General features: G+C 47.9%; 1 protein-coding gene across 1 annotated transcript; it reads left to right on the forward strand.

The window, feature by feature from the left end:
* Window positions 1-221: 221 nt before the first annotated feature.
* WNT8A (Wnt family member 8A) lies at window positions 222-3,745 on the forward strand. The gene is made up of 6 exons (XM_076350051.1): window positions 222-292; window positions 382-415; window positions 629-767; window positions 1,749-1,874; window positions 1,998-2,140; window positions 3,179-3,745. Exons 1-6 carry the CDS (start codon window positions 222-224, stop codon window positions 3,743-3,745), a joined length of 1,080 nt encoding a protein of 359 aa, XP_076206166.1.
* The last annotated feature ends 17,912 nt before the right edge of the window (window positions 3,746-21,657 follow it).

The raw sequence follows: 21,657 nt of genomic DNA on the forward strand, positions 1-21,657 counted from the left end.
TTTACCACATTAAGTCATTGGGTAGCAAATGAATGGGGGGTTTTGACTATTCACAACTTCACCTTATAAATATCAGGGCTGTAGGTTCCTGCAGCTTTCCTCCATCCCGATAGCTCACCTTAGGAAGGAGCGGAGGGAGGCGGCCCTGCTCACTCGGGGACCTGCGGTGCGGAGAGCTACGGATCAGTGAAAGGGATCCAACCCCGCTCCTTGCGACAGCCATGAAGAGAAGCACCTTCCTCATTCTCTCCATCGCAGGGGTCTACAGTGCCGTTTTCCACGCAGCAGCATGGTAGGGTCCAACTCAGTGGAAAGGGCATTTTTTAGGGATGCTCTTCAGCCTGTGGTAAACTGTGATTCATTTTCTTCTCTTTGTTTCAGGTCTGTGAATAACTTTCTGATGACAGGACCTAAGGTAACTAACACACGGACTGTCAGGAATTTAAGTAGAGCAATTTTGTTTTGCAAATGGGAAGTAGTACTTTTCCAAGGAACCAGATTTCCCAGAGCATATCGGCTCCAAGTCCTGCCGAGTAATGAGGGAAAGGACTCGCAACTCCTTTATGTCTGTTTTCATTGATAAATGGTAAAACGCGGCGGGTTTTAACCCCGCTGTTTCCCATGCCAGGCTTACCTGACATATTCCAGCAGCGTGGCGGCCGGGGCGCACAGCGGGATGGAGGAGTGCAAGTTCCAGTTTGGGTGGGAGCGCTGGAACTGCCCCGAGAGCGCCCTGCAGCTCTCCACCCACAACCGGCTCCGCAGCGGTGAGTGCGCCTTTACCTGCCGGCACCAGCATCCCCGACCCGGGATGCCTTTGGGTACGAGCTGGGATGCGCTCTGGAGAGAGCTGGGGCTGCTAATGAAACCGACCGATGGAGAAGGGTTTCTGTGTCACAAATACCATGGTGGTTTTTCTCCATCTGTATTAATGGGATGTAATAAATAGCGCTAACATTTTTCTAGGAATCCCAGGCTCTCTCTGGATCTCTGTCCGTGCTAGGCTAGAGCTCGGTCCTTCCCGCAGTGCTGCTCCATGGGCTTGCTCCTGCCACTTTGCGTGCAGCATCCCAGGGAGCGCAATGCTAGAGGCCCCTGAGCGTGCAACGGGGAGAAGCGCAGGAGAGGCGGAGAGAGAAACCAGAGACGTGCACTAAGAAACTGTCTTCGTAAGAAAGTTGTGGATATATTTGAATACTGACTGCTTCAACAAGCAGCAATCTCTTTTTTCCCAGAGCAGCGTCTCTATTTGAATCTGCTAGGAAAGCCAAAAAAGAAACTAAATTAGAAGTGTGGGTGCAGACAGCTGTTAGCACAGGTTCAACCACCGACTGAAACAAGATCAATGACGATTTTCCCCAGCAGGCAAGATCAAAGCATGAACATACCCCCCGAGCAGGAAAGGACAGAGACGAACCGAGTGCCAGGCGAAGCGAGTAATAACTAACCTTGGCCAGAGCAGGGCTGGGGCATTGCCTTAAGATCCTGCTGGTGCCAAGAAACTCCATCCCATGCATGGACACCTGCATAGTATTATGCCAAATTACTGAAACCCTTGACGCTGAAGCCTGAAGAGACTCCAGTCACGAGCATTTCACTTCTGTAGCACCTTACCTTTTGCACAAACTGTTGGGTGGTTTTTTTTTTTTCCTTCTTGCACCTTTGCAGCGCGGGAGAGCTTCATTCCCAATAAACCGGGACCGATGTCTATGTTTGCATGTGACAGCTTTTTTTCCCCTCTCCCCCAGCTACCCGGGAAACATCCTTTGTACACGCCATCAGCTCGGCCGGCGTCATGTACACCCTCACCAGGAACTGTAGCATGGGAGACTTCGAGAGCTGCGGCTGCGACGACTCCAGGAACGGCCGCGTCGGTGAGCTGCCATCTCAAGACGGGCTGACATCGTCTCTCCATCCCCACATGCAGCCCCCCGGATTTCGGGGTAGAATTTGGCCCGACGGGGTGGTTCTGCGCTTAGCGTGCATCTCTCTTGCAGGTGGCCGAGGCTGGGTCTGGGGAGGATGCAGCGATAACGTGGAGTTTGGGGAGAGGATTTCCAAGCTCTTTGTGGATGCTTTGGAAACAGGACACGATACCCGCGCGCTGATTAACCTGCACAACAATGAAGTCGGGAGACTTGTAAGTCAAATATATAATAATAATAATAATTATAACGATGTCTATATTGAAAACAAAATCCGAGAGTCTGGTAGGCTGTTCACGTCCCCGTCTCCAGCCCTCTGTGACAATCTAGGCCCTGTACTGTTTGCATGGGGAAAAAAATACAGCCAGAATCTGGCCCTAAACCTGAACCCAAGGAACTGCAGTAAGAGTTGTTCCCACTTCCAGCTTCTGCAGCTGCGTGTCATGCAGTTAACTACTAGCACACACCACTTATTCAGAAATGCACAGGTTTTATACTCACCTAGAGCTTGTCTGGTCTGTAAAACAAAGCAAGAACCACCTTACTTGCTTGCAGTATGCATTTCCAAGCTATTTGGCCGGGGAAGCCAGGCGTGAGCTGGCCCCGCTCGCAAGCCGGCTGCCAGACTCGCCCCCCCGCTCCCCGCCTGGGCCAGCGGAGGCTCTCAGCATCTTGCCAAACCTCCTTGTTTGTAAAAACAAGGACGGCAACACTTAACATACCTATCTCATAGGGTGTGTCGAGGCTTAATCTCACATAGATACCAGTGATTGCGACCTTATAAATACCAGAGGGAGATAGGCAGATAATATCTGTGAAGTGCTTGGCCTGGAGGAGATGCAGAGAGGTTGGGTATGATTATTCCGAAGCCGTTTCACACATTTTGAATGAAACCTCTGAGAGGGATGATGCTCTGATGAGCGAGATGAGCTGCAGACTGGAACGGCGTGAGAAGGGCATGACCTGACAAATGCGCTTTTTTCCTGTCCTGGAGAAACAGCTCCTGCAAGGGCTAGAGACATTAGTTTGTGCCCACTCGTTATCTCTGTCCTTTTAATTAGCAAAGAGGGACGGATGTTTTCCAGGAACGGAAATAAGAGCATCAGCTCGTGTCTTGGAAGGACCTGAAGTCATGCCCAGCACAAGCCACTTTTGACCCATTGCCCCCCAGATTAGAAATGCTGTAGAGCCTGGTTTGGGGATTTAAATAACGATGCTCTGCTGCTCCTAATTTCTCCACCTTTTCCACCAAGGCTGTGAAAGCCACGATGAAGCGAGCCTGCAAGTGCCATGGGGTGTCAGGCAGCTGCAGCATCCAGACCTGCTGGCTCCAGCTGGCCGAGTTTCGCGAGATCGGGAACTACCTGAAGATAAAATACGACCAAGCCCACAAGCTGGAGATGGACAAGAGGCGGATGAGAGCCGGCAATAGCGCCGACAGCCGTGGGGCCACGGCAGAGACCTTCCACCACGTCCACGCCACGGAGCTCGTCTTCCTGGAGGACTCTCCCGACTACTGCACGAGGAACGCCAGCCTGGGCCACCACGGCACCGAGGGCCGCGAGTGCCTGCAGACCGGCAAGAACCTCTCGCAGTGGGAGAAGAGGAGCTGCCGGCGGCTGTGCACCGAGTGTGGTCTCCGCGTGGAGGAGAGGAGGACGGAGGTGGTGGCCAGCTGCAACTGCAAGTTCCACTGGTGCTGCACGGTGCGGTGCGAGCAGTGCCGGCAGCTGGTGGCCAAACACTTCTGCGCCCGCCGCGACACCACCGCCACCGCCCCCAACCACATCAAGCGGAGGAACAAGGGCCATAAGAGATAGAGGGCAGCCGTGGTGCCTGAGGAGGACGCTTTGGTGTCCCCAGGCTCGGCAGCCACCGGCAGAGCTGGGTTGGGAAGGAGCGTCCCCAGGGAGCTACAGGGTCCGGAGGGCTGAGCAGGGCATCGCACAAGGCGATGGGGCCTCCTGCAGATGGATGCTGTGAGATTAGGAAGCACAAGGCGCGGGCGCTGAGGGGCCACGGTCCTTCTTGCTTCCACGGTCTTTCCTCAATATTTACCAGTAGCTTTTCTTTTCAGGAGACACTTTATTTGTGCATTGGACAGAGGGAAGAATTTAACTTTTTCGGTGGGTTCAACCCCTTGTGCCACGTCCAGCGGGTCAGCCGAGGCCAGCGCTGGGGCTCCAGCCCCGTGGCAAGCGAGGCAGGGACGGGTACTGTGGCCAAAAGCAGGTCCCACTGGGCAGCCGCGGGCACCACAACTGGGGCACCCCCGGCCCAGCGGTTCATGCACAGCAGCTGCTCGGCAGTATTTCTAGTGGAAAACTTTATGCACTTTCTGATGCGAGAGGGGGCTTTGCAGCGCCGTGGTGTGTATTACAATGACTGCAGCTTTTTGAGGGCTTTGATGGGTTTCAAGCCAGTGTTTACAGATTTCATATCTAGCCCCCCCCCTTTTTTATATTTTGTATATCGGTACCAAAACCCTTGCCCCAAATGGACAGTAGCTTCATGTATTTGTACTGGATGAAATTAAGCTGTTTACAATTCCTATACCTTTTTTTTTTTTTAAATTAGCAGATAAGAATTCAGAATTCTTTATGCCTAATGTTGTTTATTAATAAGTTGTATTATTGCTTAGCACAATCTGTTTTCTCTATATATTTTGAACTCCCTAAAGAGTCAAATTTTGGACTGTATTTTGCAATAAAAACCACAGTGAAAAGGATTGGCTTTTTCCTTTCTGGCTTCCTAGCAGTATGACTTTACATGCAAAATTGTCCCTTTCTGGGTAAAGCCCAGCACTTCCAAGATTTCTCATTGTTAATCCAAAAGCCACTGAAGCCAGCGAAAAGGTTGTTCTCCTAGACCTCAATAAAGGTTGGCTCCAGCTTTCAGTCCCCGGAGGGTTTGCTTTAATACCTATCACCGTAATATCTAACCTTTTTCAAGTGCTGAGTATGCAGGCACTGCCTGGCTAAAGCCGATGTTGAAGCTCCCAATGCCTCTTTAATTTGCCTAGGCCCGACATCCCCCAGACAATGCGAGGCTGCCCCGCTTTGATGTGGAAAGCATCGGCACTCACTGCAAAATTCTTGGAGGCACGAGAGGAGCCCTTTGAACTGGGGGCAGGAGAGAAAAGTTGGGGACAGTTGTGAATGTGTCTGCTGGTTCCCTGCTGCTCCGGGTGCAAACAGCCCCACGCCATGGCAGGGAGGGCAGGAGGGGACACGCACTGTCTGCTGCCATCCCAAGCAGGTCCTGCTCTTCTCCTGGACTCTCCAGGGCTGTACTTCAGCCTGGATTGCTCCTAGGAGTCACAGCGCTGCTCTGGAGGGAGCCGGGGCTGTGCCACCACCCGCACCCACGATGCGGGGACAAAGGATGTTCCACCAGGTTTGCTTTCCAGACAGGGGAAGAGGAGAAAGAGACACAAGTGGCTGGGGGGGGGGGGGGGAGCAAACCCTACAGCTCTGCCAGCATATTGCGCCCACGCTACAAATGCTTTGATGCTATTGTATCCGGGCATCCCTACAGCTCCTAGCGCAAACACAGCCTTGACACACGCTGGAGCCAAATCAGGAAGCTCAAGGTGTAAAACACACAAGTTGGGAAGCACGACTGACTTCCATGCATTTATTTTTCCAGAGAGCCGTTTTGTTAAAGCTGGAAGGGCTATGCCAGCGGGCCATCCATTTGGAGGGCTTGTTTGCTGCCTTCGGAGTAGCTATTTCTAAGACTTCCATAACTAATAGGCCACACCACCAAAGCAAAAAGCTCCAAGATTTTGCACAGTGTTGCTACAACAGCATTTGCAACCCACCAAAGTTTAGGCTGAACTGGAAATGATAAAAACAGACAAACAAAACCCCTTTCCTGCATTTTATGCACTGGCTGGCTTGTCTGCACAGAAACACGGGCTCTACTTTGGTAATATCTGCTGTGGTTGCCTGGATTGCTGCTGCCCCGCTGAGCTGCCCCGGGCCAGCACTCAGCAACACCAGCCCCATGACTGGGCAGCCCCAGGAGCTGCGGGCACAGCACACTGCCAAAATCCCACGGAGCCACAAAACGAGGTTACGCAGAGCACAGGACAGTTGCTGCTGATGTGCGCTCAGAGGAGGGAAACAGTATTTCACCAGGATAACTCCCAAGCACACATAAAAAACATCTTGCTGTATGCCAATAGCAGGGTTAATAAACTGCACAGGTAAATCCCCGGAGACGAGGACTCCCCATGAGCAGGCATGTTCAGGACACGTTACGTATCCCATGCATCTCTCTGCAGCATCTTTTCAAACAAACGTTACTGCAGAAAATAAGAAGTGACAGGTTTGCAGGTGCCCGTAGCATCAGACCAGATATCTGTCCCATGCAGGCCCTGTCCCAGGGAAAGGGGCTGCAGAGAGGAGCAGAGATGCTGCAGCAGAGACTGATCCTTCTCCCGCTGAACCCTCCCATTCCCACCCACCCGCAGCCAGGGGCTTGCCGAGCCAGCACTCGTATCCACTGCATTGCTTTTAAATGCTGGAGATGAACTGCTCTTCCTTGAATTTGTCTAATTGCTTTTTTAAATCCATTTACGTTTCTGGCACTCAGACTGCCTAAGGCAACAAGCATATCCTACGCAAAAGCCAGAGACCAAATGCAAATGGAAGCGAACTCAAGAGAAAGTTACATACCATCCCATGATACAAATTTCCATTCTCTTTTTATAGCTTGCAGAGATAATACCGAGTCTGAACAAATACAAAAGACAACTCTATAGCTTGGAGCTGCACCTTGCCAGAGATGTTACGGTCCTGGAGAAGCTGAAGCTCTCTCATCCTCCCCCTTGTTGCTTGGATACAACAGTCATCAATTCTCACTACATTCACCACAAAACAATAGAAATTCAGGATCATCTTAATCCATCACAGCACTGTCAGGGAGCCACTACACCCCTGCCCACTGGTACTCACTTTCAGTAACAACACACACAAAAATGCCATGTGCACAGGGTGGCACAGGGCAATAAACCCCAAGGCTGCCTGCAGGACACGATCCATCAGGCTGATTTCATCATTTCAGTGGTGATTTTACCTGGGCAGCAAACTCCTACACAGCAGTTTTCAAAATAAATAACAACACACAGCAGAGCAAAGTCCTGCCAACCGCCAGTTTGCAAAGACTCATTCTCTAACCACAACCAAAGAGCATTTGAAGGGAGTGATGGTGCCTTCAAACCTGAATGTGTTTACTCATGATTACCCAAAATCAGCTCCAATTTGGGACACTGATCCCAACCACCTGTAGCTCACTGCATGCTGGAGGAAGGGATGGACTGGCCCTATAAACCCTTGAGGAGGAACCTGACTGCCGTCCCGCAGTAATAGTAATGATCCCAATGACAATGAAAAAGTAAAAATCTTCACTGGGGCCAGGTGCTGCAGATGCTGCATGAACTCAAACCAAAATCCTGCTGCCTGCTCCCCAACAGTTGTTGGCACTGCTTCTCCCCTTTGGGGCCGAAGGCTCTTCGCAGGGCTTGGGGTGCAGGAAGGGGTGCTAGGGATGCAGAGGACCTGTGCCGGGGATGCCCTGGAGCAGGCACACCCCACCGAGCACCCTGAGGAGGGGCTTCGGGCAGGGTTGTGGAGCTGCTTGGACGGTCCTGGAGCAGCACCTTCATGTTCGAACAGGCTTTGCCAGAGCTGCTGCTCACGGGGCACATCCATTGCCATGGAAGAGTAATCTGTGCGGTAAGAAACCTGCGGGACAGCAGTTGGATTGGCCTGAAATCATCTTGGCTTTGTGGAGGTTTACCACCACCTTCCCAGCAGTGTATTTGTGCCTTTATTTTCAGAAAGGACTGGTTTATATTCCATTGTTAATGAGAAAGGGAAACATTTTGTAAACGAAGAAATAATACAGTCGAGCTATAGCATTACCACAGACCGGGGCAGGTTTGTGTCAGAGCTGCCTGCTCAGCTATTGATAGGGTTTCAGAAAATCAGTGTGGGGATATTTGTACCAGGATAATGGCCCAGGCTAAGCCTGCAAGCTTTCCCGGACCTTCCCCTCTAACCTGGGATCATCACTGTCCCCATTTCACCTGTTGCCTCTTGGCCGTGCCATGCTGCCATCCAGGCGCCCATCCCGGCACCCTCAACGGGAGCCGTGGCAAGTGCTCAACAGCGGCCACCAGCTCACCAGCTTTTCTTCTTGTTTCTTCTTCCCAGTAGGTGGAAATGCCCCCACAGCCTAATTCCCCTTCAGACAGGGAAACAGGCATGACTTCACGTGCGGCGTTGGGGAGGGTCACCTCCTTCACTGCGTGGAGGGAAGGCGAAGCCCAGGCGCACACCACGCCAGCGTGCTATTGATAGGGAGGGATTGCAGATCCTTGGGGCGTGCAGTTCACACAGGGGCAGACGGGTATTCACGTTTGTCTGGGCAGCGCAGACCTCAGCCGCTGGTACGGGCTGAGGATGTCACCCAGCGCAGAAATTGGATCCACGCTGTTGCTTTTGCTCCCAGAACAGAGTGCAGGGACGGCTCTGACAGAGAACTCGCATTGTCATCGTTGGCCGTGTGCCTCGTCAGCCTCTCCCCGCAGGCTGGCAGGGAGGTTTGTGCTCGGAGGTTGATGTACCGTGGTGAGCAATACCTGCCCCAGCCCCCCTCCCCTCGACAGGTCACGTTGCTGCACAGTGACTGTCAGTAAGCTGAGAATCGAGTTTGTTTAATTGACAAAGTGCTTTGCTGTTGACTACAGAGGAGCAGGACAGTGTCTGCTTGATATAGTGACAAGTCCAAGAGAGAAACGGAGCCAGGGAGGCTACCCACCGATGAGCCACATGCACAGATGGTCTTTGCAAAGCGGTTTGGAGAGGGACGGATTTTGGCCCAGCGCTGCTCCTTCCCACCCCACTCCCACCCCAGCTGGGGGCTGCGCTCTCCCCCAACACCCTGCAGCAGCCCTCCTTTACCCCAGCCTGCTTCACTTCAGCTGTTAAACTCCTTGCCCAGTGGATTACCTTTAATTTATGCCACCAGTGCCCTTTCATGGATTATAATTCTGTATGAGATGTTTGTGCTGTATCCTCCCCCCGTATTAAAGTGTCAGGAGTATATCCCCAGGCCATCCATCTTCAGCACTTCCGCATGGGCTTGGCAATTCTCTGACATGAATATTATGGCTCTCAATGCAGAGTCTCCATCACTCAAGCTGACAAGTGTTAGAATCTCCCCTCTTGAACAGGGTAAGTGACCTTTTCATATGCAGCGTAGATTCCCGGTCACGCTGCATCTGGTGCAGTGAAACCAGTGAGTGCCAGCAATTCCCTAAAGTCTTAAAAAACAAGTCACAGGTCCTTTTCGACTTGCAAAACCAACCCTTAGCATGACAAAGTTAAAGGGCCTTAATCAGCCCCTGGTTAGCCCCTGCTAGTGCCAGTCCCATAGAGGAGGATGAAAAAGCATCTGTGCGATGCCTTCTGCAGGATTTATTGACAGGGATTTTCAGGGAAAGATGGGGAATTTGGGTGTCTGGCTTGCTGGAATGTATAGGAAAGATTTTTGTGACCAGTTAGTGACTTTGAAACCTCAACTCTAATCTTAAGCAACTTTTTTTTTAAGTGAGGTGCTTAAAGTTAGATCCCTAAACCCCACCAGCCTGATTTTCAAAGCTGCTAAGCACCTGGGCTTCCCACAGTGCGTGGGGGAGCTTCCCTCTACCTGTGCCTTGAGAGAAGCAGAGGGAGACAACGACCCTTAAAAGCCCTTCCAGCTCAGACCTTCACAGCTGTACTGCTGTGGGGACACTCCAGTGCACGTTGCTCGACAGAAGGGGAACCCTCTGGAACTGAACCACGTGGTGATTCAAGTTAAATCCCTCCTACAAAATTCCCATGTTACCCCAAGTCTTTGGTTAAACCGGTGGCTAATATTTTTTCTTCTTTAGTAAGCAAAGGTACTTTCATAGCAACTTTGCCACCTTCCCCCTATGAAGCTCCCGGTGGTGGCTCATCGCCAGCACAGCGCAACAGAAACTTGTTAACACCTTTTCAGCTCCATCTTATTAAAGCCAAGGCAATTAACAGCTTCACTATTTACAAAACAAATCCTCTTTGTAACACCTGAGAAAAAGAGTTACAAGTGTTTCCCAAACATTTCTCAGCTGGGGAGGACACCTACAATAACTGTCTACAGGGAGCTGTTGCGCCTGCTCTCCCTGGCTGGAGAGGACAAGTCCGTATTTACCGCGAGCTCATACTGTGCTTCCATCCCGGAGGCCTGATCAGCCAGCACAGGACTACTGGGAAAGTCTCTTATCCAAGGGCTACTCCAAGGGGAAAGAGGTGTGCGGGGAACCAGGGTGTGAATTAATTGCCCGCTCGCTGGTCCTTACTCGCTTCTGATCGGCCGCATGTGCTGGTGTAGAAGAGCCACTTGTGGGTAAGGTAGGTAGGTTGTTCCCCTCCAAAGATGTCCTCACGGGTGGCTGGGGGGGAGTGGGTAACGTACAGCAGATTTACACCTCTGTGGAGGGATTCACAAGCTTTTCTACACCACCACCCCCCCTCTTTTTCTGGTTCCCTGCTCTCTCCTAGGATACACCCCATGCCCCCCACTTTGCAAATCACTGCCCTGGCTTACAGTGCAGTAAATTCCCCCTTTTCAAACAAGCCCCGAGGAGATGAGCAATATAGCAGAAGACTGATGGATTAGAGAGAATCAAATAAACATAACTTGCCATGTACTTTCAAAATTAATTCCTTCCTCCTCTATTCCTCTCCCACCCCACTCTCCCTTCCTCCGAACACACACAGTGGCCCACAATTTATGAACAAGAAAGGTGATGTGTTCCCTAACTAAAATATTATTTGGGCGCAGAGGTGACTGCTGGGACAACTTTGCACGAGAGCACTCCCAGCCAAAGTGGATTCGGTCCAAACGCTTCTGGGGTTTAGAAAAGATCCTGTCTAAAGCCTGTATCACATCTCAGACCCAAAGCCATCCCTTCCAGAGGGTCTGAAATGCAGAGAAGAAAGGAGAGGGAGTTGGTGGTAACTCCACGTGCAGTAAGGAGCAGAGGCTGATGACCACAGCTAAGAAATGGTCACCAAGTGCAGTTAGGAGGCAGAGAGTAGCAATCATGTGGGACAGAGTGGGACAGGGCCAGAAAATGAAACAGAATGAGTCTAAATCTCTGTAGAAGGGGAAGGTAGAGATTTACAAAGAGAAGGACATGATGGGAAATAGAGAGGGAGATCTCGAGTAGCACTTCGGCATTTCTTTTCTTTCTTTCTCTAGTCTTTCCTCAGCGTCCTATGCAACGCTGATCGAAGCCACTTGTGGGCACATCCAGGAGAGAATAGCTCGTCAGGGGACATGCGACCACAGAAGCCTGGACAGTATACGGCCCTTAATTTCCTCCTCTGATGCTTTTAGTAGCTCATGGGATGCCATAAAAGATGATAATGACGAGGTCAGCGGAAAGACTGTAAAACAGTGGGGAGAGGCACAAGCATTACCTCACTTGGGCTCAAACCCGGGCCGTGCACAGACTGAGTTTGCTGCTTGCAAGCTCTTCTGCTTGGGACAGCGGCTGCACTCCACGTCCCACCATACAGCCTGGCTGGCAGTGCTCAAAACTGCGCTGCGACGAGTTACGTGGTCTGAAATGTTGGGTTGTGAAGTCAGTGGGACTCTTGTCATTGATTTAGATCAAACCTGACAGTTTGGTCAGACACAGACAAGGATGAGGACGACGGTTCTCATGTTTCTCCCCAATTCCACAATTTCTAACTCACACCGCTATAGCTCCTGGCCTGACTGTTCTAGGGGATCATCCATCAAGAATACAGCTGACAGCTTTAAACACAGGCATTTCTATTTCTCTCCCTTTCGCCCAGTGCCTTGAAGCTAAACCTACCCTGACCCAGATCTCCATCCCCACACTCCTGCCAGGCAGAGACTTCTGCTGGCCAGCTGCCATCAGCAGTGATAGGGACAAGGCACCTCCTCCCTATCACTAAGTGGATTTCGAAGGCAATAAAGCAAGAGAATAATTAAATTAACTCGGTCCCAAATACCTCCCGAGGTGCCAAGCATTCCCGGCATTGCAGCAGCACCGCAGGTGTCTGGAGAGCAGGTAATACCGGTCCGTGGCAGGCTGCAAACGTGGCTCCGGGGGACATCTCTGCTGGCACGGGAGCACGGGCGGCAGCCGATCCTGGACAGGAGCGCCGGGAAGAGACTCTCAGGATGGCTTTGCTCGAGCCAGCTCGGGTCCAGGAGTAAAACAGCTACATTTATACTTTGACGTGCTTAAGTTAATAAGCCTTATCCCAGGGCAAACACAGTTGTACTTCCCAGCTTGGACTACTTTACCCTCTGTTTCTTGTCTCAGGGGCTTTCCCCCTGCGGGGTGCCTGGGCTGTCATCTCAGGTAGCAGTTTCAGCTTCTGTTTTACCAAACAGCCTGCTATTTAAATTCCCTGTGAAACATCTATATGCTTTTGACAGCAGCACATTCATTTTTTTCCCCATTTACTACAGGCTGCAAGACTTGAATCTGGATTTGAGACAGCCCACGATTTGGGAGGGATCAGGTCACAGCCTTCGCTCAGCTCCAGCTCCAAGGTGTGCACGGAGAGCCTGGGCCGGCTCTGGCCAGGATTAGTGGCAGGGCAGAGGACATCCCCACTACAGAGTTTTATCTCACCGATCGCCAGAGATGTCACAAATCACCGTCCAGCGCCTTTTAAGCAGTTGGGAGCACTAAATTGTACCTCTTGTATCCAGACACCACCCAATCTCCCAGAGCCAGGCCAGGTACATTGATAAGGAGATAGTGTAAATGGTCAAACAGGATGGAGCCCAAAATTCACAATTTCCTGTGCTTTAACCTGGCAAGTGCCGTATCGGTGGGGGAGTCTTATTTAGATCATTTCAGATTATGTCCCTTTCCAAAGCGGGCTGTTGTGGCCAAGGATTTGCCACCATTCTGCTTCAGTGAGGAGGCTCTCAGATTTCACATGAAACTAAGTAGAGGGTGTTTTGTATGTTTTCAGCACAAATTTAGTTACAACTATGATCAAATAAATATTTGGGAAGAGTAACAAATACTGCTATGAAGAGAGCTGAGAGTGGCAATCGGATCCTTCCAACTCCTTTGAGTTTTAAACCTCAGATTGTCTTTGGGGCACTTCTGCTCTCTCTGTTCTGTGAAGAAGATGTAATTAATTTCCACATCACCATGATTTGTTCAGTATTGCATTAACCACCCTGCCTCGTAACCAAGCTAACCACTCTTCAACTCATTCCCTTGAAATTCGGCTGTAAGTGGACGCTGACCTCACCCCAGGGAACTATTTTCCTGGAGACTTTTTCTAGCACTAAAAACGCAGTTACATCTTGGTAGGCTATTAAATCCACATGTGAAAATAAACTCATCTGTCATCCCGTGCATGCAGTTTGGCTTCCCTTTAAGGAGACATAAATGCATTAGAGCATCCCATTAAGGCAATTTACATGTCTTGCTTTATTTTCCCAGACAGGCCATTTCTTCCTTGGAGATTACCAGCTTTTGGGAAAACGTATCAACTAAGGAGTCACGGAATAACAGAGTCACGGAATAAGTCACCTTGTCCTTCAGGTGCTACTGCCTGGAACAAATGCCAGCCTGGCCTGTGTTTTGAACAATAGGCAGCTTTTCACACAGCCCTCTTCACCCCCGAGACACTTCTTTTTCACAGCCATGTGGCAATGGGGGGGGGGGGAATTAAGGCCCAAAGGCTGGAAAAATGAAAACAGAAAGCAGCGAAGCACTGCTGAGATAAGCAGATCGGTGCTCACAGGGTACAAGGAGACTTGCTGGAGAGACGTGCCCCGCAGGATCTACAGTCGGCAGCAGTTTGTCACCAGGGTCGCAGATGCCTGGGCAGCGAAGGGGGAAGAGCCACGATGGCAGGTCTGCTCCCCGGGTTTCGCTCAGCATTGTCCTCTGCTCTGTCAAGTGAAGGTCCATCAATCATCGTTCAGCGGTTATCTAATGATCGAGGGGCTTCTCCACAAGCACTCGGCTGCTAGAGACAGGCAGCGAGCAATGGGACATGAAATCTCCAGCTCGCCCATCTCACCAGTGCGTGATGGACTAAAGCCATTCCCTTATTTTGTGAGATACCAGGGAAGACACACACACTCGTCTGCTTGCTGAAAGACACGGATTCTGAAGACAGCTAAATAAAACAAACTAGAAAAAGACTAATGGTAAAAAATGACAAAAATCCTCAAAAAAAGGTTTGGATGTGCTAGTCTTCCTTCTTATTCCAACCGTGTCCCTACTGCCATGGACTCAGAGGCTTTCAGCTTGTTCCTCAGAGGTCTGACTGTTAATTCACCCACCAGTCCTTGAGGAAGAAATGCTCCGGAGATTTCATCTGGGTTGGAAATAGTCCTCACTTCCTAATGACAGCCCAGCCGATAAGACAGCCCTTTACGGTCCCGACTGCTGCTGCTATGGCGTGTTTTGTCACACTGTGACAAATTACGAAGTGTTCTGTCGCTGAAATGCCTTCAGTAGCATTTATATTTAAGAAAAACTCCAGGTTGCACAGATAAGGTAGCTGATGATATGCAGTTTCTACATCTCAAGTTTTTTAATGTATTTTTTCCTAAACATCCGGCATTTCTTGACATCCATTAATTTTTTTTTTTTTTAATTTTTTTGCAAAAGAGGTAACTGTTTCCAGCAGAAAGCAATTTCTGACTAACTTCACCACAGGCCTGCAGTGCATGACATGCAAATGATACCACTGCAAATATGCAAACAGCTGGGGAAAAAGGTGAGTAATGCAGTCGCTTGGCAAAGAATCACAGCAGCCTGTATTCTCACTTAGAAATTTTAGAACGCACTTGCTGCGATGCAAGAAGAGACCACAACGGGCCAAAGGCCTGGAGTCACCCGACGTTGGTTTCTTGCTCCTCTGCCCCACCAGCAATAAGGCTTTGGGAACACTGAGAGGTCACTTGGAAACACCTCCGGGCTGGAGATAGGTCGGACAGCCTCCTCAACTATAATTTTGTCCTTTTTAGGATGTCAGAAGACTCTGACGTCCTCAGATCCGGTCTCAATCTCCTATTACCTCAAAACGTCCCAAGCAACGTGTTTGACTCCCTGGCTGATGGTCTGGAGGACCAGACAATCTGCTTCCCAGGCTCTGTCGCAAGGGATGATGGAGAAAAACAGATGTAATCCATTTTGGCAGTGGTATACGTTTTCATATTACTTTGCTGCTATGTTTATTTCCACTGATTTTTTTTTTTTCAAGTACTTGTTCAGGATCCTACACATACCCAGTATACTTAAAAACATTCCTTCCACATTAATCATGTAAGAGGAACAATGTATTTTGTGCCAACATACTGATACTTGCCCTGGAGAGCCTTTTTTCCTTAGGGAACTCCATGACACAGGACGCCTGGACCGAGCCCGTTGGTGTGCCAGAGCAAGATAATCAAAGCAAGATCGTTACATCAGGATTGGACATCTCAGGGAAGGACGTGCAAGAGAAGGCTGTAAGAAAGGGAGCAAATTTATGCTGCCTGCAATGGCAAAGACGAATGTATTGACTGGGCCTGAAGGGATGTAAGAAAAAAAAAAAAAAGACTTCTTTTCTGCTGGATAAACCATTAGGACTAAGAGGCCTAAGCCAGAAGCAGAGCCTATGGGTAAGTGATGGCTCAATTTAATTCATAAACCAAGTTTAACTACTTTAGCAGAACACCCCCCCCCCCCAGCAACAACAACAAAAATACCCAACCCAGGCTTGGAATCAGTTTTTGAAGTGTTTCAGCCAAGGAAAAATGCCCTATCCACTGCAGCGGGCAGCCGAGAAAACTTACAGCAAGTCAAATAGCTGGTACAGAAGTCAGGAAAAGCGAAGCCTAGAATAAAACATGCCGTCAGCTGTTCACGTGGGCACAGCCCCATTTATGTGAGGGGCACATGTCCTCCAAAGTGAGGGTCTAGATACCTTCTCAGAACACTGTCTCTGTACTTTCAGTCATTCGAGAAAGCAATAGCTCTTTGAAACTAGAGAGTGATGCCAAAAAATCTTGATTTCCACAAAGCAAAGTCAGGGATAACAGCACCGACGGCAAGGACAGGACTGCCCAGCCCATGTGGAGACTTAGACTACCCCAAGGCTGCCTCTCTCCACTGCAACCTCGCCTAAAAGACTCCCCATCTCTTCTCTCATCTCCAAGAGCCCTCCTAATTTAGCTGAATGGGTTAATTGTGACTCATCTTATTATTTCTCCCAAAGAAAAGATCCAGAAAGTTACGGCATTCCCCTTAGGTGTCTGCACCCCCTGCTGTGGCCTGAACTTAAGACACCAGAGGAGCTGCAATATTAGCTGCACTGGAATGTTTTGGTTTTCCCTTGCAAAACAGGCCCAATCTCTCCAAGTGTGAATGTGCTTCAGTTACCAAAATATACTTCAGAGGGGGGAGAAAAGGAAATTTCCATTTTTTGTATTTAACTAAAGAATTCCCATTTTTGTTGAAAGCAAACAGAAAAGGGCATGCCTCAACACGTTCCCCTTGCACTATATATAAATGTAAGAAGAAACTTTTAGAAGAAAATTTTTTCCTCTAAAGATTAGACAAATTCCCATCAGCAATCTGTCACCTCTGGACCAGCGTGCAAATCCTACAACCTCCGCAAGCACAAACAATTTAGTGTTACACATGTGTGCACATAAAAGAGACATTATATTTCTGGAAAACCCACCTGGCACCAGGTACTGCTATTTCACATGCACAGGTGGGTTGGCACATACGAACGGTGACTTCTGAAAATTCTTCTGTGTTTAAACTTTCTCAGCCATAAGGAAGAAAACCTGTAGCAGAACTGCAAATTAATACTAGGTGACAATGAAACAATTGATTTTCATTGGAACTGGATAGATAAATAAAGATCCAATTTCTTGTCAGTACAAGGGAGTGAAAATCAAAAGCTGCCAGTTTATACTGTCAGGACGTTACGCTCTCAGGTCATACACAAATGGACAAAATAGCATTCACCTCAGCAGAATTACACCAGATTATAGTACCTAAGGATGTGGCCCAACATCATAATCTGCAGTAAATTTATAAAAGCACACATGAAACTGTTAATTTCATTTTAAAAATATACTTTATCTTACACCTTTTCCCTCACGTCAGCTGATGAAGGTCACATTAACTGCTTGTACCCAGAAAAAAAGCAGCTAGAGGGGAAAAAAAAATAGCTAGAAAATTTAATTGTCCATCAGTCTGTGCTCTCTCTGTCCCTGTCAGTCTTGCCTACACACGCCTGCGATCGTTACCGAGTTGAGCAGAGTTCAGTAAGAATATTTGCAAGGTGGAGGCATAGGGAAACATTTTATTTCAGTGTTGTAGGAACAGAGGAAGACACAGGCAGCTGAAGCTGAGCTTGCAGAGGAGAACACCACACCTGTCCTCATCTGGCCTTTTCTCTACCTGTTGTCTTTTGTTTCGCAGCTCCAAATGATGGTGTAAGTGAACACAGCGTGGTTTCCTCTTGGATCATTGCCTTTAGTGGCTGTAGACAGCAACACAGAACAGAAAACAAAACGGTCGGAGATGCTGCTAGAGCAGAGAAACAGGGATCTTCCCGGTCACAGACTCGGCTGTATGGCTGGAGCTGCATTACTCCAGCCTCGGAGCTGCGCTCCAAACCTGCTAGTTCAATACAGACAGACACGACATCAGAACTATGCCGGCTCCACTCATTCTCACTTCCACAGATGAAGCATGACTTCTCACTCTCCGTTACAGCTCCCCAGCCCCCCTCTCCCACAGCTGTGTTAGGTAAAAGTTTTCTTATGACTATTTTCAGTTGAAATGTTGTTTTGGCTTCGATTTATTCCCACTAAACTGAATTTACACGTAATTATTACTGCAATGCCTTAGCAAGAGGCATGCTAAAATACCATCTTTTCCTTTACTATAAGACGTTCTTATAAGATGTTAGACCAACTGATTCTTTAAGGTTATTCTGCAATACATGTTATTTTTAAAAATAAGCCTTGGCTGGACTGAAAGAAAACTGGCCACTAATTTTTGATCGCTGATTTAGGAAGTCCAAAAGTCATTAACAGACTTGTAACAGGCATTACTACAGTGATAACAGCTTTCTCCATTAAAACATCGTATCACACAGAGAAATTCTCTCCACGTGTTCAGGTAACAGTCACCATCTCCAAGGAAACATTTCAAAACATGATATGCCAAATGATCCAAGCACCAAACGACTGGCAAACCTTGAGAACACAGGTGTTAAACTCCCCATTCCTACGTACAAGTAGGTACTTAAACGCGCAGATCCCAGCGGTGCATATGCAATAACCATCTGCTTGTGCAATTACCCGTATTTCCACTCCAAAGTCTAGTGCAGGCAATAGGTGCAGGAGCGCTAACGCTGTAAGAAATGGACAGTTCAACCTAGCAGTCCATGAGGTATTGGGTGATCATGTGAATATTTACCCATGTTCAGACAGGAAAATTGAGATGTTAGACACACAGAAGACTGGTGGACAAGCCTGAATTCAGGGTTTGGTAGCCTTGACTTGTATTCTGTTCCAAAAAAGACAGTGAAGAGACATCCTCCACATTAACTCAGAGGACATTAGACTGGGCTACAGATCTAGTACATGGTGCCAAATCTCCTTAACTACAAGCAGACATTTTTTATTGAGGAGATACACTGATATACTGCTCAGCTGATATGATACAAAGCTGGAACTGAAGAGAGATGGGTTTTATTCTTGATCCTGCTGCTGCTCCAAAGGATGACCTGAGTCATTTCACTTCTCTGTCCCTGACCTTCACATTTGTACCATTTCTGTACTGCTAGTTCCTTTGTATGGCATTGCCTTGTCTGCTGAGGAGAGATGTTGTAAAGAAACTAGGTATCGTTATTAAAACAATGTTTACGGATTACTTAAAATTGTTCATTCCAGGAATCCCATGTAGTCTTAAAAAGGAACATTTTGCAGAGAGAATGAGCAACTGGTAAAGATACATCATGGCTGCTTCGTAGTGTGGTGACATTCTTTGCCATTTGTAACGATGAATTAATAGCAATTACAACACTAAGTTTGGGGAATGCCTCGAGTCTGAGTCAGCGCTCAGGTGAGGCAATGTTTTATTGCAGTTCATTAAAAAAAAAAAAGCAATAAAAGGCTTAAGAACCATCACAGATCCTAACTACATGAAGCTAATAATCAGTATGATAAACTATCATTTACATGAATAGGAAATTGAACGGACATTTCATTTCCTACACCTTTTGTTGCTCCCATTCAATTGCACTGAGGGTGCTATTCAGGGAAGCCAGCATGGTGCCTGTTTACAAGAGAACTTTGCAAAACAAAGACAGTCACGGTCAAAACTTTGCTGGTCAATTCAGTATATTTACATGGAAGACCTCTGAAGGAAAAAAAAAAAGTATTCTGAAATAGCCTCATGGGATCGTTTAGCTGGAAGTGGTAAGTAGCAGGGAATGATCTCACGGCTATCTAGATGTGTGGTGGACACAGAGAAGAGCCTCTGGTTTTCAAACAGAGGCTTGATCAAACTTTCCTCATCTGGGCAAAAATACCATTGCACAACTCCCTTAGCAAAATGGCAAATGACAAAGTGTTCTGCATGCAGACAACAGTATTGTCCAGATCTGGCTCCAGAGAGGAATCTGGCACAAACTCTTAGCTTTCAACAGGAGCGGAGAATGTGCCATGCCAATATCTGGCAATACATTTCAGACGTATGTACAATGTACCAGCTGAGCAGCTCCCAGAAATGATCCGATTTTCCGTCTTTCTTTTAACTAAGAGAATGGAATTGCTCCGGATTTACAATGAAGCAAACTGAAAGCACAGTTGGAACCACTGTTTTGAAGACGACCTTGCTATGCCATAACTTTTCACGGTTCAGTTGCTAAATTACACATTATAAAAATAAGTAAGTGCAATTGAGAGACTGTGTTAATCTCAGAAGTTTAAACATCACCCCGTAATGACTGCTTTATATTGGCCCATAGTAAAGTACTTTATGGGGCATGCAGGAGATTTATCCGCACGCGTACGTTAAATACTCCTGGGAATTTTCTCACATAGAGAGACGAGGCCTGACACAAAACTAAATACGTACAAAACATTGCCGTCATTCACACTGCAACAGGAATGCCACCCAGTAAGAAAAAACTTTACAACACCTAAATGAGATAAGAACCGATAGCCAGCATAGCAATAAGATGTTGCTTTTGGAAGTGCAGAATTTCCTACCCTGACAATCAGTGCAGATTCTGGAAACATAACAAAAAAACAACTGTCCCCTTGCAAGGAAATGAGAGCTTAGGCGTTGACTATAAATAGATTATAGAGAAGCATGGGTGGTTTGCAGAGTAGTTTACTAAAGCCGAGAGCATTTAGAGCCAAATTAGGTTCTTGCACATAAAAATTCCCTGGAATTTAGGGTGAGTTCATATGTGATTGCTCACCCAGGCAGTCTGGGGCTGGCAGACTGCACCCAACTGCCTTTCGCAATTCTCTCTAGTAATACAGAAGATCCATCCAGGCTGACTCAGAGATCCCAGGTAAGACAACTTTTAAATAAAGTAAATATGATGGTAAAAGAGTTGCATATACGGTACCAGTGTCTTTTTTTTTTTTTTTTTAAATAATCATGCTTCAGAATAGTACCGCAGCTGAGCAAGAGTGGATCAGTCAGGTTTCTCAGGGGACAAAATATGATGCCGTACAAGACAGATGTAAGCACACCCAGCGCGCCACTGCATGAAGTACTTTGTATGAAAGCATCACCTCCCTCAGCTGTAAAACACAAGCGGTAAACTGAAGAGAATTCTTAATCCTTCAGTGTTATCATTATTACAGTATCATTCACCCACTTGTCTGCAAGCTGCCTTCTTCTCCCACCAACTGCTTAGTCTTACAACAATGCCTCATTTCTGGCTCAGAAGACCAACAATAGGCTCTCCCCTGAGCTGATGGCAGCATCTCCATGATCACTTGGCAGGAGGCAGCATAACAATAATTTGACAGGCATCCTCCCAAGGAGGCTCAACACATCAGTCATGCTGCTGACACACTCCGCACCCAGAGGAGCTCATCCAGACTACGGAAGATTTCTAGGTATGGACAGCTGCTCCTGATGGAGCATAGGTGCTTTTTCTGTTTCACCAACAGCAGAAAAAGAAAGTGCCTATTTCCTGTGATGGTCCTTGCGACATTGCCATGCTGGTTTGAGCTAAGTCTGTGTGAGTAAAGCAAAGCAGCAGGTAACCAGTAGAGAGGACTGAAGTCCTATTTCTAGTCCAAGAACAAATCTACTGACTGGCATCTAAAAGGAAATAGCACTGCAAAAACAATTGTAAGTTACCTTTTTATGATGTGCAAAGAGTCTCTCTTTCCAATAAAATAAAAATAATTACTCTTCAGATTTTTTTTAAAAAGGAAATTGAAAAACCACAGTATTTTCAACTACAGTATTTTCAGAAGATGCACTGGTGTTGGGTAGTACCAAAACCAACCATCATTCGCTGTCCAGAATAACACGAATTATCTTGATCTGACTGCTCCGACGTAACGAATTAAAATTAATTAAGACCCTTGTGTCTTTAAATAAAAACCGTCATCGCTCCTTCCCTTCATACAGTGC

This window comes from Aptenodytes patagonicus, chromosome 12, assembly GCF_965638725.1.
Source record: "Aptenodytes patagonicus chromosome 12, bAptPat1.pri.cur, whole genome shotgun sequence".
Taxonomy (NCBI): Eukaryota; Metazoa; Chordata; class Aves; order Sphenisciformes; family Spheniscidae; genus Aptenodytes; species Aptenodytes patagonicus.

What these genes read in the sequence shown, in the direction of transcription:
- WNT8A (XM_076350051.1), top strand. Translation starts at nt 222, where the DNA reads ATGAAGAGAAGCACCTTCCTCATTCTCTCCATCGCAGGGGTCTACAGT. An exon ending in CCACAACCGGCTCCGCAGCG is followed by an intron (nt 768 to 1,748) that starts GTGAGTGCGCCT and finishes CCTCTCCCCCAG; the next exon opens with CTACCCGGGAAACATCCTTT. An exon ending in CTCCAGGAACGGCCGCGTCG is followed by an intron (nt 1,875 to 1,997) that starts GTGAGCTGCCAT and finishes TCTCTCTTGCAG; the next exon opens with GTGGCCGAGGCTGGGTCTGG.